The sequence below is a fragment of the Dipodomys spectabilis genome, unplaced genomic scaffold (assembly GCF_019054845.1).
Source record: "Dipodomys spectabilis isolate Male_0828 unplaced genomic scaffold, ASM1905484v1 ptg000018l, whole genome shotgun sequence".
Lineage (NCBI taxonomy): Eukaryota > Metazoa > Chordata > Mammalia > Rodentia > Heteromyidae > Dipodomys > Dipodomys spectabilis.
In genome coordinates, this window is record NW_024870695.1 from 9,821,366 (window position 1) to 9,846,892 (window position 25,527).

The 25,527-nt window shown below is 53.2% G+C and overlaps 1 protein-coding gene across 1 annotated transcript; it reads right to left on the reverse strand.

The window, feature by feature from the left end:
* Positions 1–244: 244 nt before the first annotated feature.
* On the reverse strand, positions 245–23,991 carry Plcd3 (phospholipase C delta 3). The gene is made up of 15 exons (XM_042671175.1): positions 23,804–23,991; positions 11,912–12,073; positions 11,593–11,821; positions 11,093–11,222; positions 9,789–10,017; positions 8,684–8,885; positions 8,416–8,560; positions 7,373–7,525; positions 4,719–4,862; positions 4,451–4,601; positions 3,623–3,739; positions 1,650–1,816; positions 1,298–1,433; positions 1,071–1,220; positions 245–943 (listed from the first exon to the last, which is right to left on the reverse strand). Exons 1-15 carry the CDS (start codon positions 23,952–23,954, stop codon positions 855–857), a joined length of 2,355 nt encoding a protein of 784 aa, XP_042527109.1. The 5' UTR covers positions 23,955–23,991; the 3' UTR covers positions 245–854.
* Between the last annotated feature and the right edge of the window lie 1,536 nt (positions 23,992–25,527).

Below are 25,527 nucleotides of genomic sequence, written 5' to 3' on the forward strand. Positions count from 1 at the left end.
ATGACCTTGTAAATTAGTGTACTCATTCTTGCAATACTGGTGGTAACTGCTTAAGCCAAGAGCAAGGGTCAAGGCTATTTTGAGCCATGACATCTCCTGTGGTGACTGCCATTGTCTCTGCTGTCTTTAGGTCAGGCCCTCTGGGGGAAGAGGCCCAAGGGACGCTTATTCCAGCCAGTCCCTCTTCAGTGTGTGTTGGGGGGGGGGGGGGGAGTGCCACAGAGTTGTTGCAGACTAGGGCTGGTAAAGTCAACGTAAGCTGCTTTATTTTAAATACTTTCCTACCGCCCTCTAGGGCTCTTCTATGGAACAAGTTACAAACGTATTGCCCAGATTCCCCAGTGCTCCACCTGTGTTCCCTTCTGGCTTCCAAACGGAAGGAGAGGGAGAGGAGTGAATAGGAGATCAAATTCAAGAGCCAGAGGGAAGAGACCAGGAGAATCTGGGGCAAAGGAGGGATTAGGGGACAGCTAATGCCCCGGACAGGGGCAGTGTGGTTGGTTGTACCCCTTCGGGGGAAGGAGGCTAGGATAGCTCAGCTAGGAAGGCTGATGGCTCACAGCAGGCCTGGCTTTCAGAGGCCACCAAGAGGTGGTCAGGGGTGGCTGAGGACCAGGGAGGCTGGGGCCATCTGAAGGCCCCAGGGTGGAGCCCTCTGAGGTCCAGTGAGCAGCTTGACATGATAGCTCACACTGTCCCCCAGGAGAAGCCAAACAACCCTCAACACCCAGGTGAAACCAGCACCTGGTGAGCAGGAAGGGCTGGAACTCCCATGATCCCTCACTTGAGAGGATAGGGCTCCATGGGTGATGCAGACTGGCCCCCTTCAGAACCACATAAGGTCAGTCAGGCCTTCAAGAGTGCTGGATGCAGATATGGACGAAGAGTGTGGCTGGGGACAGTGAGGCCCCATCCTTGGACAGCAGGTGGATGTGGCGGTATCCTGCGGGGGAGAGCAGCCTGGTATCAGGTTGGTCTTCAGCCCAGTGGAAATGGAGGCAACAAAGGTGAGCAGAGCCTGGCAAGTTGGGGCCCCATCTTTGTTCCCTCCCCATGCATTTCTAACCAACCTTGCTTCAGGCTGTTGAGTGGCAGTGTAAACTGGCCGACAAAGTCATTGGGGGAGGTGGTATCATAATCTTCTACCACGAACCGGACCAGCACTAGCTCTGGGACCCGCAGCTGGAACTGCAGGGTCTGTCCCCAGTGAGGGTTGAAGCCTATGATACAGATGTGGCTGTCAGGGTCGCTGACTCCAGGCCTACCCAGTCCCCCTCTCTGCTATTAGCCCACCCACCGTTATTGAGCACATAGTCAGTCTCCTTTCGGGCACAGTCTGCTGGTACTCCGTAGATCTCCACGCGTACCAAGGGGTCCACGATGGAGCTGGGCTTCTCCACATTCAGTTTGGGCAGCTGCTGGGCAGTCAGCACCTGTGGGAGGTGGAGAGGGCAGCATCCACATGCCCTCCCCCACCCTTGGAGGCCCCTGACCCTCAATACTCAGGCTGACCTTCCAACACATGCAAATGCTCAGGCCACCCTCATGGCAGGCCAGTCTTTGGCCTCCCTTGTATTCCTGTTTTTCACACTGGCACCACTGCAGAGCTAGTGGTGACCCCAGCCTGGGGCTTGGACCAGGCTACTGACCTGGACGGTTAGAGTGGTTCTGGGGGGTCCGGGGCACTCAGGGTCAAAGGTTGTATCAGGTTGCCGCAGGCAGGCAGGTTTCAGAACATAGCCACATTGGCCATTGATGAGGAAACGTCCTGCATTGAGGTCCATTTCATAGCCTGGTGTCTGGAAGTTCAAGGCCACTGTGGACAGAAGCATTGCACAGGGACTTTCAGTGGCTCTCACCTCACTGCTCAGGTTCAAGGGACAACTATGCGCAAGAGAGGACTGGCTCCGCTCCACAGTGGGCCTTGTGATGCACATTTTGATCAGTCAGTGTTGCCCTTACTTACAGAGAAGGTTTTATGGCAGCCAGGAGACCCAGGCCCCACTGTCACCTGTATCTTGTTTCAGCATCCCTTATGGCTGGAGGGTGGAGCTAGGGTAGAAGTCAAAGCTAGACCTTGGTCTGGGTCAGAGCCATGGCCTGAAGGGCTAAGTTTTCATACCTACCCTCGTGGGGACCATACTCCCCAGACACCTCTTCAGGGCTGACTTAGTGGGACTGCCAGGTGACTGTGTATATGGCAGGCAAATGGGAGCAGAGAATCTTAATTTATATCTCCATAAAAATGTGGCTTTGCCGGGCACCGGTGGCTCATGCCTGTAATCCTAGCTACTCAGGAGGCTGAGATCTGAGGATCTCGGTTCAAAGCCAGCCTGGGCAGGAAAGCCTGTGAAACTCTTATCTCCAATGACCCACCAGAAAACTGGAAGTGGCGCTGTAGCTCAAGTGGTAGAGCACTAGCCTTGAGCTGAAGAGCTGAGGGACAGCACCCAGATGCAGAGTTCAAGCCCCACAACCCACAAAAAAAAAAAAAAAATTAGTATAAATGTGGCTTTGCCGGGCACTGGTGGCTCACACCCGTAATCCTAGCTATTCAGGAGGCTGTGATCTGAGGACTGGTTCAAAGCCAGCCTGGATGAGAAAGCCTGAATCTTCAATTAATCACCAAAAAGGCCAGGAATAGAGCTGTGGCTCAAGTGGTAGAGCACCAGCCTCCAGTGAAAAAGGTGAGAGATGGTTCCCAGCCCCCGAGTTCAAGCCCCACTACCAGCCCCAAAAGAAAATGTGGCTTTACACTGTCAAGAACAAATGAGTGGGGCTGGGAAGGTGGCTCAGTGGGAGAGCGCTTGCCTCACATGCGTGAGGCCCTGGGTTCCATTCCTCAGCACTACATAAGCAGAAAAAAGCCAGAAGTGGCACTATGGCTCAAGTGGTAGGGCGCTCGCCTTGAGCTGAAGAGCTGAGAGACAGCGCCCAGGCCCAGAGTTCAAGCCCCATGACTGACAAAAAAAAGAACAAATGAGTCTGCTTTGATGTCCCTACGTATATTGCTGACAGCTTTTTATTTATTTATTTTTATGGTACTCCTAGGGCTTGAACTCAGGGCCTGGGTGCTGCCCTGAACTTCTTTTGCTCAAAGCTAACACTCTATTACTTGAACCACAGCACCACTTCTAGCTTTTTCTGAGTAGTTTGTTGAAGGTAAGAGTCACATAGACTTTCCTGTCCAAGCTGGCTTCAAACCACAACCCTAAGATCTCAGCCTCCTGAGTAACTAGGATTACAGGCGTGAGCCACCAGCATCTAGCTTCTAGTTTTTAAATGCTGTCACCAAAATACATCTAGAAGCCTTCTAGAAGGCTATATGGGAGCTGGGAATATGGCTTAATGGTAGAATGCTTGCCTAGCATGCATGAAGCCCTGGGTTCGATTCCTCAGTACCACATAAACAGAAAAAGCCAGAAGTGGCACTGTGGCTCAAGTGGTAGAGTGCTAGCCTTGAGCAAAAGAAGCTCAGGAACAGTGCCCAACCCCTGAGTTCAGCCCCAGGACTGGCCAAAAAAAAAAAAAAAAAAAATTAAAAAAAGGCTATGTGGCCCCCTTGCTGCTGAGGCTGCCCATGGCTGCCCAGAGACCACCCAACTGAGCAGCTTACACTTACCCAGCTGACAGCCCGAGTTCCACATCTCCTGGGGGCTGTAGTTGGCAGAGTTCATCCGCAAGCCCAGTGGGTACACACGTGTCAGTTGGCGAGTATTATGCTTGACAAAGCTGTTCCCTAAGGCAGAATTGGGACCAGGATTGTGACAGGCCCTGAGGGTGTCCCTTGCCCAGTGCCCAGGCCGATAGCTTCCTGGGGACAGGAGCTGTGAACTCCCTCTCCCCAGCTCCTCACTCTCTTCTGACCTAGGGGGCTCAGCGAGGAAGCTGCTAAGGCCCTGCAGGGGCAGGCATGCCCTGTGTCACATAGCCTGGCTCATGGCATCAGGCTAACATTCCATGAAACTCATTACTCACTCTGCCCACACCCTTCCAACCACACGTGTAGGTCATGGCTGCCAGCCATCGGAAAACCTATTCAGTCTCTGGAAGTCCCCTCCCCTTCCTCATTGGCTGCTTCCTCCTGATCCTGAAGGTGATGTGTCTTCTGAGGTATCATCTACCTGCTCCAGGAAACCTTCCTTTATCCCACACCTTCCTGCTGGGCTCTCCCAACCCCCGCCATGGCCTGACCATCCCCTCTGGGTTTGGCCTGCCACTCAGCAATGAGCACTGTGAAGGCCAACATAAAGCCTCTCTCCAGCCTAGGGTTCTCCCCTAAAGTTAGCCCAGCACCGGGCCCTCATTCCCCAAGTGGAGGTCCTCTCTAGGATCCTCCTGACTTCATCATGCTCCCTCTTGTCTGGAGACCAACTTCAGGACCCCTCGATTCCCTGGGAGCTGCACCCACCCACTGCGCCTTAGCAGATGCCCAATAGCACACTCCTACCTGTCTCCCGGATAAACTTCTTGGCCTTACGCTCGCTGAGGGAGCTGACCTGGCAGGGCTGTGGCGGGCTGGGCCCAGGGTTCAGGGTCCGAAGGCGGGTGGCACAGCAGTACACAGCCAGGGCAGACAGCTCAGGGGAGATTTGCTTGGCCTAGGAGACCAGAGTCAGTGGAGGCCCCCTGGCTCAAGTTCCCAAGTCCTCCTTCCCTATCCTTCTGACCTTACCCACTCCTAGCAGTAGGACCCAGTCCCCACTTAGCCCACTCACTCGCCGCCTCTGCTCGGCAGCCTCCACAGCCTCTTCATCCTCTTCTTCTTCCTCCTCTTCCTCCCTATCTGATAAGATTCGACCATCTTCATTCTGAGCAGCCGGCAGCTTCTTCCCCTTCACCAGGACCCGGCCCTTCAGCTGCTGTAGAGGCCAATTTGGACAGGTGAAGCCCTCCTGCCCCTCAGAGCAGGCGGTGGTTGGTCATTCGTCAAACATCACTGAGTGAGGAGGGTAGGAATAGGAAGAATGATGCTTCTCACAGGAAAAAGTGGGGAATGACCACAAGGCCATGAATGGAGGACAGCTTACAGCAAGTCTTTGTAACTCAGATGCAGCAGCCCTTACCCTGAGCAAGGCAGTGAGGACTGAAGGAAAAGGAGTCCTCTTCAAAATAGCTCTTTCACAGCAGTGAGTGAGTGTATACCCACACACGTGCCAGTACTGGGGCTTAAACTCAAGGCCTCAGACTCTCCCTTGACTTTTCTCCCTCCCTCAAGGCTGGCACTCTAACCACCTCAGCCGCAGTTTCACTTTGAACTTTTTGATGGTTAATTGGAGAGAAGAATGCCATGGGGTTTTCTGCACAGGTTGGCTTCAAACCTCAATCCTCAGATTTTAGCCTCCCAAGTAGCTAGGATTACAGGCATGAACCACCAGCATCTGGTTGCTATTTTCATATGTTCATATTTCATTTTTCTTTCTTGTTTTTTGGTCGGTTGTGGGGCTTAAACTTGGAGCCTGGGTGTTGTCCCTGAGCTCTTTTGCTCCAGGCTAGCTAGCCCTCAACCACATGAGCTACAGCACCATTTCTGGTTTTCTGGTTGTTCACTAGAGATAAGGGTCTCATGGACTTTCTTGCCTGGGCTGGCTTCAAACCACAATCCAATCCTCATATCTCAGCTTCCTGAGTAGCTAGGATTACAGGTATGAGCCACCAGCGCCCTGCTCAATTATTTTCATATTTCAAGACAAATGCTGGTGGCTCATGTTTTGCTTTTTGTTTTTTTGGTCGTGGGGCTTGCACTCTGGGCCTGGGCACTGTCCCTCAGCTCTTCAGCTCAAGGCTAGCACTCCACCACTTGAGCCACAGCGCCACTTCCGGTTTTCTGGTGGTTTATTGGAGATAAGAGTCGCACAGTCTTTCCTGCCTGGCTGGCTTGGAACCACGAGCCTCAGCCTCCTGAGTAGTTAGAATTACAGGCATGAGCCTTTAGCACCTGGCTAGAATCGTAACTACTCAGAATTACAGGTATGAACCATTAGCACCTGGCTAGAATCTTAACTACTTAGGAAGCTAAGATCTGAGGATCAGAGTTCAGATCCAGTTGAGACACAGACAGATCCTTGAGGCTCTTATCTCTAATTAACTGTCAGAATGAGGCATTATTCAAGCAGTAAACTGCCATCCACGCGTAAAAAAGCCAATTGGGAGTACAGCCACACACACACACACACACACACACACACACACACACACACACACACACACACACACACACACACACACACACACACACACAATCTTATCCTCCACATAAAGGTGAGTCAAGCTGGGTGCTTGTGACTCACGCCTATAATCTTAACTACTCAGGAAGCTGAAGCCTGGAGGATCATGGTTGAAAGACAGGCCAGGGAAGAAAAGTCTACAGTATCCCCAAAATAACCAGCAAAATGCTGAGCTAGAAGAGCTCAAGCTGGGAGCAAGCCAGCAGAGTTCAAACCCTGGAATCTGAAAGAAAACAAAAGGTGAGACAACATTTCTGTGTGCTCAGCGTTGGGAAGGGAGTCCTCACAAGAACTTGAAAATGTTCAGCACCCAGTGGGATTAAATGCTTTGGGCTTAGAGGAGAGGAGGAAAGAAGGAAAGCCATCTGTCCAGAGAGATGAGGAGGTTCAGAAGGCCATGGAAAGGGTTAAGCTGAGCTAGAACTCTGTATTTACTGATTGATTCTTTTTTTTTTTTTTTTTCCAGTCGTGGGGCCTGAACTCTGGGCCTGGGCGCTGTCCCTCAGCTCTTCAGCTCAAGGCTAGTGCTCTACCACTTGAGCCACAGCGCCACTTCCGGCTTTTTTATTTTTTCTGCTCATGTGGTGCTGAGGAATCGAACCCAGGGCCTCATGCATGCAAGGCAAGCGCTCTACCACTGAGCCACCTTCCCAGCCCTACTGACTGATTCTTGCAGTGCTAGGGATGGAACCTAGGGTCCTGTTCAGGCTAGACAAGAATCCTACTACTAAGTTATATTCCAACCCTACGGACTGAGCCACAATTCTAAGCAGTGGCACTGGGCAAGTGCAGACAATTGGGAAGAGAGGTACAGGTGAAGAAGAGTGTCAGCCCACACCTTGGAGGTGGAACTGCCTGAATCTGCAGAGAACCACTGAGGGCAAGCAACCAGGGCAGGCCCAGTCATAGAAGGCCTTGAATACCAGGGAAAAGAGGGCGTTAGGTCTAGTCAGGAAGGGAGAGCCAGAAAACAGCAGGACAGAGGTGTGCTGGATGTCAGGTGAACAGAGGAACACGAAAGGATCAAGGTAGAGAAAGGTGGGAAGTACTGAGCCAGAGGAGTGGCCTGAGCCAGAAGGGGTAGTAAGCCCCAGTCAGAATCTCCCTCCCACCCCATCCCCTTGCTGGAGGTCGGGGTGCATTACCTCTGGAGACGGCAGCTCCTCCGGGTTCTGGAGGTCCAGTGCTTCTGTCACCAGCATGTCTCCCAAGATGGTACGCAGATGACAGGCCATGGCAGCTTGCTGCTCTAACCCACAGTGGTTCTCAAGGGACAAGATGACAGGGTATGGGGACAACTGTGGGGGGAAAGGCAGCAGCTCAGAGCCACTCACCTTCCCCCAGCCCAGACCTCCCCTCCACCCAGTCCCCCTGCCTGGACAGGCAGGCAAACACAGGGCAGTGGAGAATCCATTGAAAAGAACCTTGTTCACAGGATGTGGGCCACCCTGGGACCTCTGTGTGTGTGTGTGTGTGTGTGTGTGTGTGTGTGTGTGTGTGTGTGTGTGTGTGTGTGAGAGCTGACTGTTTGGGAGGCTGAGAACAGCTGCAGGAAAGGCTTTCATAAATGTTCTTTATGTGTTCATGACATTGAATATTCAGTTATGTTCTAATACTACCCCCTCTCTTGTTAACCATGGGGTCTGAAAATCTCAACAGAAGTAGCAAAGGTTTTGTGTGGTACTGGGGCTTGAACTGAGGGCCCTGATGTCTCACTTAACTTTTTTTGCTCAAGGCTAGTGCTCTACCACTTGAAGCTCCACTTCTGGCTTTTTGGTAGTTAATGGGAGATGAGAGTCTCGCGGACTTTCCTGCCCAGGCTAGCTTTGAATGTGGATCCTCAGATCGCAGCCTCCTGACTAACTAGGATTACAGGCGTGCACCATCAATATTTAGCTAGATGGCACTGCTATACTTCTAATTTGGAAGTTGATTAAATGGCCTTCCCCACCCCTAAGGTTTTCTTCTGGAATTTTGGTAATGTTAATACATTTGTTTCTCATGAGAGTAGGAAGAGGAAATATCTCACTCAGCTTTACTCTCCCCCACTAGCCAACTATCCCTGAAGCACTTGGTGAATAAATGATGCTCTGGGCTGGGCTTGCTTTTGAAAGGACTAAAGGAAGCCAGCAAGTGGTAAGGCAAAGGGAAGGCTCCAGGGCTAGGGTGTGGTATCCCAGGGGCTCACCGTGAATGCGTGGTCACGCACAGCTTGGATCACATCTCGGAATAGGATCTTGGAGGTGAGTGTGTGGCCGTGGTAGATGACAGGCTCCCCTCCTGGTCCCTCCCAACAGTCCAGCTCTACACAGCGGCACCCCTGAGCAAAGGCCCTGCAGATGGGAAGACATATGAACCAAGACAATGGACAGGCTGGGCCAGGTAGGCCCAAGAAGCCCAGAGTAGGGGTTGAGTCCCATATTCCTCCCCTGATCCAGACTCGCCCAACATGGTACCTAACATAGGCCTCGGTGCTGCTGGGCCCCCCAATCTGAGAATCGGTCAGATAGGTATTGTGAGAGGAGGAGATGAAGTAGTGGGCAAGGGGCTGGCCCATGTCCTGGAACACACAAGTGTGGGCCATGTCCAGGGCAGCCCCCTCGGGTGACAGCAGGTACATCATGAAGCCATCCAGTGTCATGAGCTCATGCTGCTTGGCTGCAGGCAAGGACAGGAAAGAGGGTCAGGCCACAGGGGTTCTCTTTATAGTCCTAAATACCTCTGTGGATCCCTTGACTTAGCAACAACTAGACTCCCTACTGAGGACTATGTAACTATATAAGCTATGCCGGCTTTTGTTGTAGTTGTTGCTGGTTTTATGTTTTTACTGGCACTAGGGCTTGAACTCAGGCCTCACACCCTTGTTTGGCTTTTTCTCTGAAATCTGGTACTCTACCACTTGAACCATGTCTCCACTTTCAGCTTTTTTTTTTCTGATTAACTGGAGGTAAGAGTCTCTTGGATTTGTCTGTCCAGGCTGGATTCAAACCTCGATCTTTAGACCTCAGCCTCCTGAGTAGCTAGAATTACAGGTGTGAGCTATTAGTGTCCAACTGTTTTTTGTATCTGTTTTTGTTTTTGTGCCAGTACTGGGACTTGAATTCAGGGTACTCTTATCATTTGAACCCCACCTCTACTTCCAGCTATGCTGCTTCATCTTCAAACCCTGTGAGGTGAACCCATTGGAGTGATTCTACTCCAATGGAAGTATGGAAGAATCCTCTGAAAGAGTCACGGGAAAAGGCCGAGGATGGGATGGGAAGGTGGCTCAGTAGTAGAGTGCTTGCCTCACACACATGAGGCTCTGGGTTCAATCCCTCAGCACCACATAAACAAAAAAAGCCAGAAGTAGTGGTGCTGTGGCTCAAGTGGTAGAGTGTTAGCCTTGGGCTGAAGAGCTCAGGGACAGAACCCAGGCCCAGAGTTCAAGCCCCATGACCAACAACAACAACAAAAAAGCCCAGGATGGCACCCCAGCCCACTGATAGCAGAGCCCACCTGGCTAGTAAACCAGAACTGCCAAGACAGCTGTGCTGACAATCCCCATCTCCCCAGACCCACCTGCCTCATTGAGCTCATAGGTCTGGATGAGCTGCCGAGCACGGGCCAGGGTGGCACCGTCCTCACCCTGGTCCTCCAGGAACTCCAGCAGCTCTGGGGCGCTCAGCACGCGGTCCTCGCCTGAATACCTGCGGAAGATGGCCTCCAACTCCGGGCGTTTCAGCAACTGTCGCAAGAACTCCTCAATCTCAGCCCCCTCCAGCCTCTCATTGTTGGAATGGTCGCACTCCTGGGAAGAGGAGGCAGGCCTCAGAGGAGGGGACATCCTTGGAAAACTGGTCCCACTGACACACTCCATAATCCATCATCACTGTCAAAGCACTGTCAAAGCATTTCCCAGGTGGAAAAAGTACAAAAAAGACCTGGGTCACTCAAGCCCATGTGCCTGGTGAAACACAGGGCTAGGATTATTAGAAAGACCTCTCAGATTCTGTGCCTGTCCCTCTGCACCATGACCTACCCCAGGAATCAAGATGTGGGACCAAAATGCTGACCCTGGGACAGGTCTGACCCCAGTGTCACCATGTCCCTTTGTGTGTACATATCACCATCCTGACTCACATGCCTGGTCAAGGAGCAATAAACGAATGAGGAATTCATGGAACAGCCATATACAGCTGTCAGCCTGGGTACTGGTGCCAAGGCTCTCCTGTCAGGATTACAGGCTGGTGCCACAGCACCCACACAGGTGTCTGCCACATAGCCCACCCCACCCACAGATGCAGTGCCCATGCTTTTGTGTCTCAGAGCTCCTAGGCAAACACCTGTGAAGGATTGCACATCCTCACAGAAGGGGGTGTGCCTGCATCTGCAGTTCCTGTGTGCAAGCCACCCGTGGCCACATGTACCAGCTGTGCCCTATAGACTGGGGACATGAAAACAGCTCTGCTATAGGAATGAATGTGAGGGTGAGGAAAGTTCTGGTCCCTCAACCCCAGGGGAGGGGAAACCAGATCCAGATGTTGCCTTGCTGTTGGGAGAAGCAGGCAGTTTCTAGAAAAAGGTGGAGGATCCTCTTGCCAGTGGCTCATGAAGGCTAAAATCTGAAGATCAGGGTTTGAATCCACTCCAGGCAGGAAAGTCCGTGAGACTCCTATCTCCAGTTAAGGAGCAAAAATCCAGAAGTGGAGCTGTGGTTCAAGTGGTAGAGCATCAGCCTTGAACAAAAAGATGGTCAGAGACAACACCCAGGCCCTGAGTTCAAGCTCTGGTACACACACACACACACACACACACACACACACAACTGGAAGACGAGGAGGCTGGAACAGCAAAGCAGTAGCTGGGCCAGGGGCTGGGTTCACCTTGAAGAGGCGATAGGCGTACATGTCATTCATGTCCACGTTGACCATCCTGAGCAGGCTCTTGATCTCCTTGAAGCTCATCTTACTGTCCTGGTTCGAGTCTGCCCGGTGCAGATAGGAGTGGATCCAGGTATGGATGCTCAGGAAAAACAAAACAAAACCCCAATAGATTGAGCCCCCTCCACCCATGGGCTGGCAGGTAACTGACAGGTAAGTCACCACTACCTGGAGTCTTGGGCACTTTCTCATCAATCTGTGTCCTCCTTGAGCACAGTAGCAACATCTTGTCCTTGGGCTGGTGCTCTCCAAGCTAGAAAGCCCCCATCTCCACCTCCAAACCCCATGAAGGGATCTTAGCAGGCCAGGGTGAAGGCGTCCATCCCCAGCCTGGAGGATCAGGGATTTAATCTCAGGCTGTTGCTAAAGGCAGAGCCATGGCCGGCCAGGGATTGGGGGCTCCCCAGGTTCCTGTCCGCCCTCCCTCTTTTCTAGCAGGATATTGGTCCAGCCGCTCGCGCTGGCTCATGGCGTCGATGCGCGCGCGCAGCTTCGCCAGGCCGCGCACCCAGCGCTGCGCCTCCTCGGCCGTGGGCGCCGCCAGGTCCAGGTTCTTGCGGCGTCCCTTGAAGGCGATGGTGAGGCAGCGCGCAGGGGCGAAGGCGCCTCCGAAGCGCCGCAGGCCCTCGGACTGGTGGCCCTCGCGGACAGCCTCGATATGCTGCACAAAGACTGCAGGCAGGGCCGGTCAAGATGGTGCCCGGGAGGCCCAGGATCGTACCTGCCACCCAGCCCAGTGCCACCCAGCCTGGTGCCACTCACAGATGTGCTTGGAGGGCGCGCGCGGGATGCGCCGCTGGAACCACACGCTCAGGCCGTCCTCCTGCAGCCGGTACAGCCGCTCCTGCTGCCACGTGCGCGAGCGGATCTTGCGGAGCCGGGAGCCTCGCAGCATGGCCAGGACGTCTTCATCCTCTGTCAGGCCTGCAGGGAGCCGAAGCGGCCTGGGGTGTTGGGCCTGGCCTTATCAGAATCTTCCTCCACCCAGCGAAGACCCACTGCCCCACTCCCAGAGCCTCTCCAAACTCAGGCCTCTTCAGTGAACTTCCTGCCCCTCCAGGTTGGCCCTTCTTCCTCACTTCATTGTAACAGGAGGCTGCCATCATCACAAGCTTTGCACCCCCTAATTCCACCCACCAAATGGGCCAGTAGCAGGCCTTCCTTCCCTTTCAAGCCAGCCGTCTAGGTAGTGCCCAGAGCCGGACAACTTAGTGCCTGGTACTTAGGGCCCTCCTCCTGTCCCCCCACCCCCACCCCAGCAAAGCCTTCAAGCTCCGAGTCTGCCACCAACCATGCTTTGCCTTTTAAAATGTTTCAGTTCTAGCGCTGGTGGTTCATGTCTGTAATCCTAGCAACTCAGGAGGCTGACATCTGAGGATGGCAATTCAAAGCCAGCCTGGGCAGGAAAGTCTGTGAGACTCTCATCTCCTATTAACCACCAGAAAACTGGAAGTGGCTCTATGGTAGAGTGCTAGCCTTGATTGAAAGAGCTCAGAGATAGTGCCTAGGTCATGAGTTTAAGCCCCATGACAGACAAGAAAAAAGAAAAATCAGTACTCAGGCTTGAACTTGAACTTGACAGGCCTGGATGCTGTCCCTTAACTTTTTCAAAAGCTCAGGGCTGGCACACTACTACTTGAGACCCAGCTCCACTTCTGGCTTTGTGGTGGCTAATTGGAGATAAAGAGTGTCACTGGAGGGCTGGGAAGGTGGCTCAGTGGTAGAGCGCTTGCCTTGCATGCTCAAGTCCCTGGGTTCGATTCCTCAGCACCACATAAGCAAAAAGAAAAAAGCCGGAAGTGGCGCTGTGACTCAAGTGGTAGAGCGCTAGCCTTGAGCTGAAGAGCTGAGGGACAGTACCCAGGCCCAGAGTTCAGGCCCCACAACCGGACCAAAAAAAAAAAAAGAGTGTCACTGGACTTTCCTGCTTTGGCTGGCTTAGAACCACAATCCTCAGATTTCAATTTCCTGAGTAGCTAGGATTACAGGTGTGAGCGAGCCACTGCTGACCTGCTAGCCTTTCCCTTGATGGGAAACTTGGAGCCATCAGGAAAGAAGTCTCACTATCTAACCTAAATCTGTCTTGCTGCAACCCAAGCTCCTTGCCTCTGGTTTCCCAAGAACAAAGAGGACAGCAGAGGCCACTGTGCTGCAGGGTCGAGGACAAAGATTCCAGGTACAGCCCCACCTGCACAGTGAGACTGCAGCAGTCAGCACAGCCCTCCCACGGCTTCCTTCTTCCTCTTCCTTTCCCTGCAAGTGCTCTGGGCGAAGAAGAATTAAAACAAAGGCGTTAAGCCCAATTCTGTCATCTCCCAGTTATATGGCGCTGGTGACACTACAAGACTGCTCTGAGCCATGTGCTGTCCATCCATAACATAGAGACCTCTGCAGTAAAATCCACAATTAAATAGCAATCCTAAACAATCTGCAGAAGTTTGGTGGGTTTTGGAACCAACCCCTGGTTAAAGCCTAATCTGAACACCTCACAGGAGTCTACACCAAAATGCCCCGAGCTGAGATATTAGGAATGGTGGGAACTAGGTACACTGCACCAGAGCCCACACCCTTCCCGAGAGGCCAGCCAGGAGTGGACGAGAGGCCAGCCAGGGGTGGACGGGGCCTGGAGTTTCCATGAGACAGGAATCTGGATCGGATATGAAGCCTCTACATTTTTTAATGTTGGCAACTAAGTCAAATTACAAAAACAAAAACCCAAAACCACTGGGGCCAAATGAAACTTAATAATGTCTCGCAGGGCTGGGAAGGTGGCTCAGTGGTAGAGTGCTTGCCTTGCATGCTAGAGGCCCTGGGTTCGATTCCTCAGCACCACATAAGCAAAAAGAAAAAAGCCGGAAGTGGCGCTATGGCTCAAGTGGTAGAGCGCTAGCCTTGAGCTGAAGAGCTGAGGGGCAGCGCCCAGGCCCAGAGTTCAGGCCCCACGACTAGACCCCCTCCAAAAAAACAAAAAACACCAATGTCTCTCTTCCTTTTGTGTGTGTGTGTGTATGCCCATACGTGCGTGTGCATGCGCACACCTATAGTAGGGCTTGAACTCAAGGGCCTCTTAGTCTCTTTTGACTTTTTTTGTTGTTGTTGGTCGTAGGGCTTGAAAGCTGGGTTTAGATGTTGTCCCTCAGCTCTTCAGCTCAAGGCTAGCACTCTACCACTTGAGCCACAGCGCCACTTCCGGTTTTCTAGTGGTTAATTGGAGATAAGAGTCTCACAGACGTTCCTGCCCAGCTGGCTTTGAACCGAGATCCTCAGATCTCAGCCTCCTGAGTAGCTAGGATTACAGGCGTGAGCCACCGGCAACCAGCCCCCCTTCTGTTTCTAGTAGCTGAGTTCCAAGCAGAGTTCCACCTCTTCTAAGAAAGCCTTCCTTGATTTCTTCTCAAATGGGAGTTCTCCCTCACTGATCACCAACTGTACTTTTTCTTTCAATAATAATAATTTTAAAAAAGCCAGGTATTAGTGGCTCACGTTTATATTCCTAGCTACTCAGGTGGATGAGATCTGGAGGATCATGGTTCAAAGTCAGTCCAGGAAGAAAAAGTCTGTGCGACTATCTCCAGAATAGCCAGCAAAAAGCTGGGCTGGAGGCATGGCTGCAAAATGTAAGCAAACCAGCCAAACAAGTGAACAGCCCTAAGTTCAAACCCAGTATGGCAACAAAGACCAAGTCAGGTATGACGGTACCCATTTGTAGTCTTAGCACTTAGGAGGCTGAGGCAGGAGGATCTGAGTTTAAGGTCAGTTTGGACTACATAGAAAGACCCTTCTCAAACAAACAACCCCGCAAAGCCAAACCAAAATACCACCATCATCAGACCAAAATATCACAAATGTGTGTGTGTGTATGTGTGTGAGAGAGAGAGAGAGAGAGAGACAGAGAAAGAGACAGAGAAAGAGAGAGAGTGTACTGAGGCTTGAACTCAGAGCCTAGATGCTGTCCCTTAGTGCTGGCACTTTACCACTTGAGCCACAGCTCCATTTCTGGCTTTTTACTGGCTAATTGCAGATAAGATACTCCCAGACTTTCCTGCCATGGCCAGTTTTGAACTACAATCCTCAAATCTCAGCCTCCTGATGAACTAGGATTACGTCCTAGTGCCTACCTCTCTCAGACTTTAATAAGCCGGAGGGCAGACAGGAGTGCTCCTGTCTGCTTGGCTTCAGTGTTTTTATGGAAGGACAGGCAGGCAGACAGACAGACAGACCAGGCTAAGTGAATCTGCCCAGGCTGGCCCTGCCTCATCTTTTCTGGGTAAGGTCTTTTAGGGTCAGGGTTTCTCAGCTCTGGCTGGCATTGGAATGATGAGATGTTCAGCCAGCAGGTGTGGGGTGGAGCCTGCTTATTCATATTTTAATTCTTTACCTTATGGTTTGATGGAGAATCAGGGTCTCAGGAGGAAAGGAGATCTGCCTTCTTTAGGTGGCTATGGTTTCCTGTGGACCCTAACAGCTCTAAAGGGGCTTCCAGAGTCTAGGCTGTGGCATTCTGTTTTACAGTGCTCCCAGCCAGAAAGGGGAGGTAAAACCCTCTTTCCAGACAAAAAGCCAGGTCAGGGGACTTGCCAGACTTCCCTTAGTCCCCTGTCACCTTCCGGCCACAGCCAGACAGTCTCTGAATTCTCTCCTGAGAAACAACACGGCAGTGTGGGGGCAGGACAGTGGGGGAAGTGGCAGTGCTACCATACCAGGCCCCACCCCTTCATCCCACTCTGCCGCTGAGGTCACCCTCCACCAACCCAGCAGTCCTCTGATGCTGAGCCTCTGGGGGTGTGGAGAGAGCTGGCCAATGACTAAGGCAGGAAATGGAGGTGAGTCACAGTGGGCCTGCTTTGTCCACTGATTCTGCAAACAGACAACCATGAGACAAGCAGTCCCCAGGGCTTCCTCATTGGAGGGGTCCCTGCTCCTGGGCTCCTATCATCCTCCCCACAATGCTAAAGTCTATTAGGGGAGGGGTGACATTTCAAGATGCCCACCCAAGTGGCACTGACCCTTGAATGAATGCAGAACCAGGCCAGGCCAGGGGCTACGGCCTGGGAGAGTGCTTCTAAACCATGGCCAGAGCCAGACTCATGCCAGTACTAGTGGCTGTGTCTGTACTACTAGTACTACTACTGGGTACTTGGGAGGCTGAGATCTGAGGATCAAGGTTTAAAGGTTTGGAGACTCTTATCTTCAATTAACCAGGAAAAAGCTGCAATGGAGTTGTGGCTCAAGAGGGAGCGCACTACTAGCCTTGAGCAAAAATGCTAAGGGACTGTGCCCTGGCCCTAGCTCTCAAACACACACATATATACAAAACTATATAAGTAAACAAACAAACCACGGCTGGAGAAAGGCCCAGGATCAGACAGGAAAGGCTCGGAGGGCCAACAGAGATGAAAGGCCAGGTCAGAAGAAGGCTCAGACCCAGAGCAGGGATTCTGGGAGGGCCCTGGCTCTCCACCCAGCCCCTTAGGACACAAGTCCACACCCCCAGATGTGGCCTCTAGCTCATTCCTACAGGCTCTGAACAGGTGCACAGGCCTCTCACATCTGTTTTCCTATCTCAGCCAGGGCCAGTCTCTACTGAGTGGGTGGGGGAATAACCATGAAGTGACAGAAGGAAAAAAGGGGGTAGAGCCAGAAGATGGGAAGAACCTTAGTCTCCATCACAGGTGAATCGTTAAGGAAAATGTGACACCTAGATCTTTCAAAGGAAATGAAACCTGACACATGTCACAACATAGGCAAACCCTGAAAAGCTGATGCTAAGTGAAAGAATCCAGATCCAAGGTACTGTCTGAGTCTACTAATTTGAGTCCCCCAGAACAGGCTCATTCAGAGACAGAAAGATTAGAGGTTACCAGGATCTGGCAGAGGGAGGAATGGGGAGTTACTGCTTAGTAATTACAGAGTTGCTTTTTACTTTTTTCTTTCGTTCTTTTTTTGTTTTTGGGGGTACTGGGGTTTAAACTTAAGGCCCTTGTGCTCATTCAGCTTGTTTAATTAGCTGATCTCTTGAGCCATACCTCCAGCCTTACTGATGGTTATTTTGGAAATGGAGTCCAGCAAAATTTTTGCCCACACTGGCCTCAAACTGCAATCCTACAGATCTCAGTCTCTTAAGTAGCTAGGATTGCTGGCATAAGCCCCTGGTGCCCAACTCAGTGGTTATGCAATTTCTGTTTGGGACTTGGATAAAGCTTTGGAAGTAGGTAACGGTGATGGTAGCACAAGAGTGTGAATATAACTAGTGTCAGTGTGTTAGCCACTTAGAAATAGGTTGGTGGATCTTTCCTTCTCTCTTTTTCCTTCTCAGTGCTAGGGATTGAACTCAGGGCTTCGTGTATCCTAGGCAGCATGCTACCACTGAGCCATATCTCCAGCCTTAGAATGGCCAAGTTTATATATACTTCACCTCAATTTCTCTTTTTCTTTTTTTGGTGGAGAGTGGTCCTCGGGCTTGAACTCAGGGCCTGGGACTATCCCTGAACTTGTTTTGCTGAAGGCTAGTGCTCTACCACTTGAACCACAGGGCCACTTCCAGCTTTCTCTGTGTAGTTTATGAGAGATAAGAGTCTCATGGACTTTCCTGCTGGGGCTAGCTTCTAATCTTGATCCTCAGATCTCAGCCTCCTGACCAGCTAAGATTACAGGCATGAGCTACCAGTGCCCAGCTCACTTATACTTTAAGTGGATAAATTATATAGCATGTGGAATTATCATCTCAATAAACATAAGAGGTATGGAGCTACCTCTGTCACCAGGTGGGTCAATGGTGGATGAAGCTTTCTGAGTCTAAGCTCAAAGGGCAAAGAGTAAAGCATGCAGCACTGAATCCTGGGTCTGGCCTGTCATGGGTACTCAAAATGACAGAAGAGCAGAGGCAGGGCTCTGCCCCGGCATTTCAGCACTTCTGCAGTTTTCTGCTCTGTCCTCCCTGCCAAGCCTGAGGCACCTCTGCCCTATTTAGCACTGTCATCTGGGGCTCACATACCTCTGTTGAGCTCACTGCCTATCTTGGGCCTAGAGTTTTTGAATGCCCACACCAGGGCAGTTTGGGGGTGTTCAATCTGGACTTGCGCATGGGTGGCCACAGCCAAAGGCAGGAGCCTGCCCCATGCCTGAGCTGGCAGGGGTCCCTGAATCCCACCCTGGCATAGATGTGCCATTGAAGCTGGGTTGGAGTAAGCTATGCATGCTGTAAACACCACCAGTGGCCTCCTGCAAGGCTGGATACAGGGTCATGTGGGGGGCAGAGGCCAGCAGGTTATGGGGAGGGGTTCATGTTGTCAGGCTTGGGTGTGTTACCAGCGAGTGGTATGCACAGGGCAGGATGTGTAAGGAGGGGTGGGACTCTAGCCAGGGTGTCTTGCAGAGCAGGGTGTGTGTGGGGCAGGGTGTGTACAGGGCAGGTGTGTGCAGGGCAGTGTGTGTGTGTGCTTGTGGGGTGTGGGGATGGGCAGGAGGAAGGCCTGCAGCTTGCAAAAGCAAACAGGCAGTGTGAGCCCAGTGCCGCTCAGGAAGGGCATGCAGGCTGGTGCAGGAATGTGAGACATGCAGCTCACAGCGTTTCCTGGTGGCTGGCAGAGAACACCTAATGGCTGAGGTCCCCAGCACCTTCCAACCCAAATCCCTTGGCCCGCAGCAGCCCCAGTGGGAAGGCACTGAGCATGGTTCCCCCATCCCAGCAGCCTGCCACACCAAGGCTGGAGGTGGGCATTCCTCAAAAAATCAACAAAGGCAGGAAGGGCAGGCAGGGCGGTCCCAGGAGGTCTGTGAACCAGGAAGGCAAGGGTGCAGCACCTTCCCTATTTGGCTAGGACAGGCACAAAAGGTCTGGCCGGGACAGGGATGGGTGGAGAGGTAAGGCTAGAGGGGAGTACAGGGCGTGGCAGGGCCGGCCTTGGCCATACCCTGAGCGGCCCTGCACAGCCCTCCCCACTGCTCCAGCCAGGCCCCTGCTAGAGTGAGATCCTCTGAAGATACCCCCCTCCACACTGCCAGCCTCACTCACCCTTCAGGAGCTGTCCCTTGCCAGCCATCAGGAGAGACCCGTTGTCCACAGGGCATTTGGTGGTATGTGCAGACCAGAAGGGAGAGGGGTGGGGACAAGATTATGATTACTCAGCCCTCTGCCTATTGGGGGGATTAGGGGTCTGGGCGGAGCATCAGGGCACAGAGCTGGGGAGATGGGATGGCTGGATGAAACCCAGGGTGCTAGTTACCTGTGAATTTCAGACAAATAGCAAACACTTTTGGGTTCTGTTGCATTGGGCTGGGGGTGTGGCTCAGTGGCAGAGTACTAGTCTAGCCCTAGGCTGCTCCGGATCACTACAAAAATGGGAGGAGGAGAGCTGGGCATCAGTGGCTCACATCTATAATCCTAGAAACTTGGGAGGCTGAGGTCTAAGGCTCAAAGGTTCAAAGCAAAGCCAAACAAGGAAGTTTGTGAGACGCTTATCTCCAATTAACCACCAAAAAGCCAAAAGTAGAGGTGTGGCTCAAGTGGTGGAGTACTAGTCTTGAGCAAAAAAGCTCAAGGACAGACTCTGAGTTCAAAACCAGCACATACAGGTACACACACACACACACACACACACACACACACACACACACACACACAGAAAGATATAGACAGAAAGACAGAGAAAAATATGTTCCAAACTATCTGTTTTTCATCTGAGAGTCAGATGTAGCTGGCATCTTCTACGTTAGACAAGGGATACATACCCTTGAATGCTGGCTGTGCTACCATAGGGTGGCAGAGAAGAGCAGCATGCCCTTCCTACACAAGTCTTTCCTTTCTTGTATTAGGAGTCTGGACTTGGGTTTACACTGCCAAGGATCAAATCTCTGTCTCTGAGCCTTGGGCAAGTTATCCAGCATCCTCAGCCTCAGTTTCCTCATTTATAAAAAGATACTCATGGTAAAGCCTACCACTAGAGGTTGGGAACTTTCCAGGAGATAATACACAAAGAGTACTTAGGACAGTACTATACTGGTGTTAATTAGAACTCGTTAAATCTTGCAACAAACAGCACCGTTGATCTGGGTGTGGTGGTGAACACCTGTAATCTCAGCACTTGGGAGGCTGAAGCAGGAGACCAGCCTGGGCAAGACTTAGTCTAAAAATCAAGAAAAGCTGGAAACTGTTGGCTCATGCCTGTAATCCTAGCTACTCAGGAGGCTGAGATTTGAGGATTGAAGTTCAAAACCAGCCCAGGCAGGAAAATTTATGAAGCTCTTATTTCCAATTAACCACCAAAAGGCTGGAAGTGGAGGTGTGTCCTTCAAGTACTAGCTTTCAGTGGAAAAGGCCTGAGTTTAAGCCCAATACTGCTACGACAAAACTACCATAAAACCAAAAGGCGACGGAAAAGAAGAGTGGAGAAAGAGAGGTTAGGGAAGAGAGGGAGGGAGGGAGGAAAGGAAGGAAAAAAGTGCACAATAAAATCAGGGCTGAGGCAAGGCGCTGGTGGCTCAGGCCTGTAATCCTAGCTACTCAGGAAGCTGAGATCTGAGGATCATGGTCCAAAGCTAGCCTAGGCAGGAAAGTCCATGGGACTCTTAATCTCCAATTAACCACCAGAAAAATGGAAATGGTGCTGTGGCTCAAAGTGGTAGAGTGCTAGCCTTAAGCAAAAGAGCTCAGTGACAGTGCCTAGGCCCAGTTTGGTTTGAACGCAAAGCCTCACACTTGCTAGGCAGGTACTCTACCACCAAGCCACATCTCCAGTCCCCAAATGCTTCCTCAATCCTTCCATCATATGCCAAGCCTGGGTGCAGGTTTCACCCCTCTGTGTCCAGTTTCTCTAGTCACTGGGGATACACGTTTCCCCTTGGGGTACCTGAAGTCTAAGCAGGATGAGGACTAAGTCAAGATAGGGACAACATTGTTCCTGATACCCTCTAATGTTTCTTGCCACGTCAGTGGTCTGGCCTAGGACTGCACGGTTGGCTCTCATTCAGTGAGGTCTCCCCAATATCCCTCCTTGGCCTGCTTCCCTTATGTGGCACTAAAGGCCTAGTTCTTCCCTAGGGTCCTTCTGAGCCTCTCCTTGCCCCAGTTCCTTGACCTGATCTGAAATAAGATTTGTTCTCTCTTTGCCCAAGAGGTGTGGTGCTGGCAGAGGCGGGGTTTGGAGATGAGGAGTCTCTGGGGAGGAGCAGAGGCTCTGCAGGGAGCTGACACTACGTGGGTGGGAACCCCAGGAGCCCCGGGTTTTGTCCCCACCCTGACCCTGGCTCAGCATAACTTGGGAGAGGGGCATTGTCCACAGACTCATGCCTCTCTCAGTGGTCACTCAGCAGTCACTCAGCAGGACAGGCTAGTGACAGATAACATTCCAATACCCACATAGTTCCCGATAGTGTCACCCTGGCGAGGTGCCCTGCGCTCCTGGGCAGTCTTATTCAGTGGAAGGGTGCTTGCTGAGTCGGGTGCTGCAGTAATTACGTGTCTGGAAGTCTCAGCCTACTATGTGGGGTGCCTGAGGGCAAGACTGGAATTCTTGTCTGTGGCCTCCGAGGATGGGGCTCAGCAAGAAGGCATGGGAGAGACAGCCTCGTGCCTGAGCCTCGGGTCCCAGCCTCAGCTCAGTCTTCAGCAGCATCCTTCACCCAGTAGGGGCTGAGTCCCAGATCTACTTCTGCTCCACAGAGCCACAGCCTGCTCAGCGCGGGTCACCTGTCCATGTGCCCCCCTCCCCAAACCACACTGTGTCTAAGCCCAGAGAAAGACCCCCATTACAGAGCCAGTTCAGTTTATCTCCTAGAGGCTTCTGGAACTTACCTCCCTTATACCAGCCCAAATGTGAGCCCCCACCACCCCTTATCCTAACTCCTGTGGATGCCCATAACTCACAACCACAGTCACATTATTGTTGCCACAGATCTTTCTGGGGGCCCTGCTGTCCTCCAAATGAAGTCTATAATTCCATGGGGGAGGAGGGCTGAGGATCTAGCCCTCACCTGCTCATTTTTGGTCCACTCCAGGATCCCTCCAGTTCTGGGGTGCAGCAGGGCCCCCAGCATTTCACTTAACCCCCTCCCAGGTCTTGTTCCATGGATCCATTGTCTGACTTACACACACACACACGCATGCACGCACGCACGCACGCACACACAGCACACAGGCATTCACACAGGGCAGCCACAGGCTTGATTGAATGGAGGTCAAACCAGAGATCTCATCTTAGGTTTCTGTAAACAGCACAGGGCTCAGAACAGTCAGTGTGAAGCAAACTCAAGGGGAACACATAACAGGAAGGGGCAGCGGGTCGGGGAAGGCAAGGCTAGCAATGGGAACACTGAATTCTGGCTCAAAATGTGCAGTTCTGCTGGACACCCATAGCTCACACCTGTAATCCTAAATTACCCTGGAGGCTGAGCTCTGAGGATCATGGTTTAAAGGCAAACTGGTCAGGAAAGTCCCTGAGACTCATTAACCACCAAAAAGTTGGAAATGGGGCTTTGGCTCAGGTAGTAGAGCACTTGCTTTGAGCAGAAAAGCTCAGGGAAAGAGACCCAGTCCTGAGTTCAACACATAGATTGCTTCAGGTGTACAGCTCTTTACAACCTTTTTGGTCTTTTGTGGGGCTTGAACTCTGGGCCTGGGCTCTGGTCCCTCAGCTCTTCAGCTCAAAGCAGGCGCTCTACCACCTGAGCCACAGTGCCACTTCTGGTTTTCTGGTGGTTAACTGGAGATAAGAGTCTTACAGACTTTCATTCCCCAGGGTGGCTTTGAACGGTCATCCTCAGATCTCAGCCTCCTAAGTAGCTAGGATTACAGGTGTGAGCCACCAGTGCCTGGCTAGCTCTTTACATCTTGAGTCCCACTTTGCCCAGACTCTGAGAGTCCAGTGGAGCCCAGCCCGAGCATCCTTTGTTCACTGTGTGGTCATAGACAAATTCCTGGACTCTCTGAGTTGGTTTCATCATCTGTCAAATGGGGATTATGTCACTCACTTCCCAGAGAGGTGAGGAGGATGACATGCCCTCACTTGTCAGGTACAGCCCCCCGATGCTCAGAGACTTCTGGTTAATGTCCAATATCCAGTACATTCCTTCACTTTCCAGTACATTCCAGAATATTCCTTACTCTACTCCTGAGCTGGGGACCTAGAGTTTCTGACAGTGTTCCCTCTAGTTAGGCCAGGCCCACCAGCGCCTTGTTGTGGCAGCTGCGGGGGACCCCCAAGGTTGAAGGGCTCCCTAGAGAGGCCAGCCTCCTCCATGGAGGCCAGCCGCAAACAGCTCATCCCTCCCGTGAGCCGCTGGGAACCCAGGTGCCCTGGAGTACCCACACACCCTCCTAGACGCTGCTGGGAGGGGGGTGAGGGATACCCCAAAACTTTCCTGCTTTTCTCTGCCTGACCCCCTCCCCTCCGGCGACCCCAAACATACCCCCCCCCCCGGCCCAAATCCCAGCTCCAGCACGCCGCATGGGCGCCTCCTAGTGGGGAGCAATGGACACTGGGCACCTCGGGTGACCCCAGGTAGGACTTCCACTGGGGGTAGTGCTGGCATTCCCAACACAGTGCCCCAACCCGAGGAGCTGGGAAGCCGACGGTTGGCCGGAACGCCGAGCCCCTCCCGGGCCGGGCCCCTGGGGCCAGCCGGCGCCCACCCCGGACCGCCCCGCGCCTCACTGACCCATCTTCTTCAGGGCCCGCGGGCCGGGCCTCCTGGTGCCGCCGTCCGGGGACGCGGGCGAGGGCTGGCGCAGGGGGGATGCGGCGAACGGGGCCGGCACCGGGGGCTCCTCGGGCGGGCAGCGGCACCTCCTCCAGCCGCCGCACAGCATGGCTCGGCGGGGGCCGGGACCGGACCCTGGGTCCGCGCGCGGGCACGCGGGGACGGGGCGGCGGGGACTCGGCTCGCGCCCGGCCCCGGCTGGGTGCGCGGTCCGGAGCCGAGAAACTTAGCGGCGCCGGGCGAGTCGGGAGAAGGAGGCGTCGGGAGGAGGGAGAGGGCGGGCCAGGGTGGAAGGAGGGGCGGGGCGAGGGCGGGGCGAGGCGAGCGGGCGGGGCGGGGGACCCCAGGCCTGGAGCTGTGAGGACCCCCTCCCCGAGTCTCCGCGTTCGCCCCCGATCGTGAGTTCGCCCTCCACTTTCCCGAGCAATCTTCCGATCCCCGCCCCATCGGTGGTCAGAGACCCCGGCGGGGGGGGGGGGGGCGGGCGGCGACTCCCAAAGGGGCGTACACCCTCCACGTACACACTCCCTTTTTCTGAGACCCTCCGTGTGGACGCAGACCCCCACTCCACCTTCCTCTGTTCGGCACCATCAAGAGCTAGACAGGGGTCGGGTCTGGGTGGCGCGTCTTGGGCTAAAGGTCTTCGGGCCCGGAGAACCCACAAAAACCAAAAGCGAGGGGGAGGGGGGCACGGAGGCTTTGGCAGTGACGTCACTGGATTGACCTCCCCGATCCAGGCGAGTTCCCGCCCCTTAGTGGTGGAAGCCCCTTAGCTGACTGTTCTGGAGAATGAGGTGACACTAAATCTGGAGTCCCAGAAATCAGTTTTGGGGTTCTAAGCGTGGATTGGTTGGTACCCCCAGTTTCACGGTCCCGGGACGGCCACCGCGCTCTGTGTAGGGTGTCCGTGACGTCAGCCTGTGCTGGCGGCTGGGTCCAACGTGCCCCTGGGGGCCGAAGGGCGGATGTCCAGGTGGCCGCGAGCTTTCGCAGCAGGTACCCTTGGGTCCGGATGGAGAGCCTGGCACACCCTGCCCCTCGGCGGCTGCCAGTCGCGGCGGTTCCCGCACGGAAAGCGGATTCTCCTGGTCTAGGATTGTGGACGACTTGCCCTGATCTACCCTATCCTCAGCTATCCCCACCCACAGACTCTGCCTGGGTCCCCACCCACTCTGAGATCCTGATTTTTTTCCCCTGGGTAAAAGCCAGCCTCCTCTATGATTTTGATTCTTCAATTCCATCCTCCAAGAATAACCTTTCCTCTCTATTCTCCTGCCTCATATGCTTTCCCAAACTCGACTTCGATGTCCTGCCTTCAGAATTCCAGGTCCCTGATCCTGACTTTTAATTTTCTGTTCCTATCGCGCCCAAGAATCCGAAGAGCTGAGTTGGCGGGAGGGCGGGGGGGGGGCTCAGAACCGCCGCCAAGGATCGGCTGATCGGCTCTGGTGAGTATCCACCAGGGGGCGCGAGAACTCCGCGGACACTCACTATGTCCACTCGAGGGCGCTGCCACCTTCCTCTGACGCTGGGGGGAGGGAGGGGAATACGATTAGCATCTCCTGATTGGGTGAGGTACCGCGAGTCTATTTGCATAATCTTGAAAGGGACACTCTGAGTGGTGAGGATATAGAAACCGAATGTGAAACGGTACCTCTGATTGGCTCAAAATTTCCCTTTAG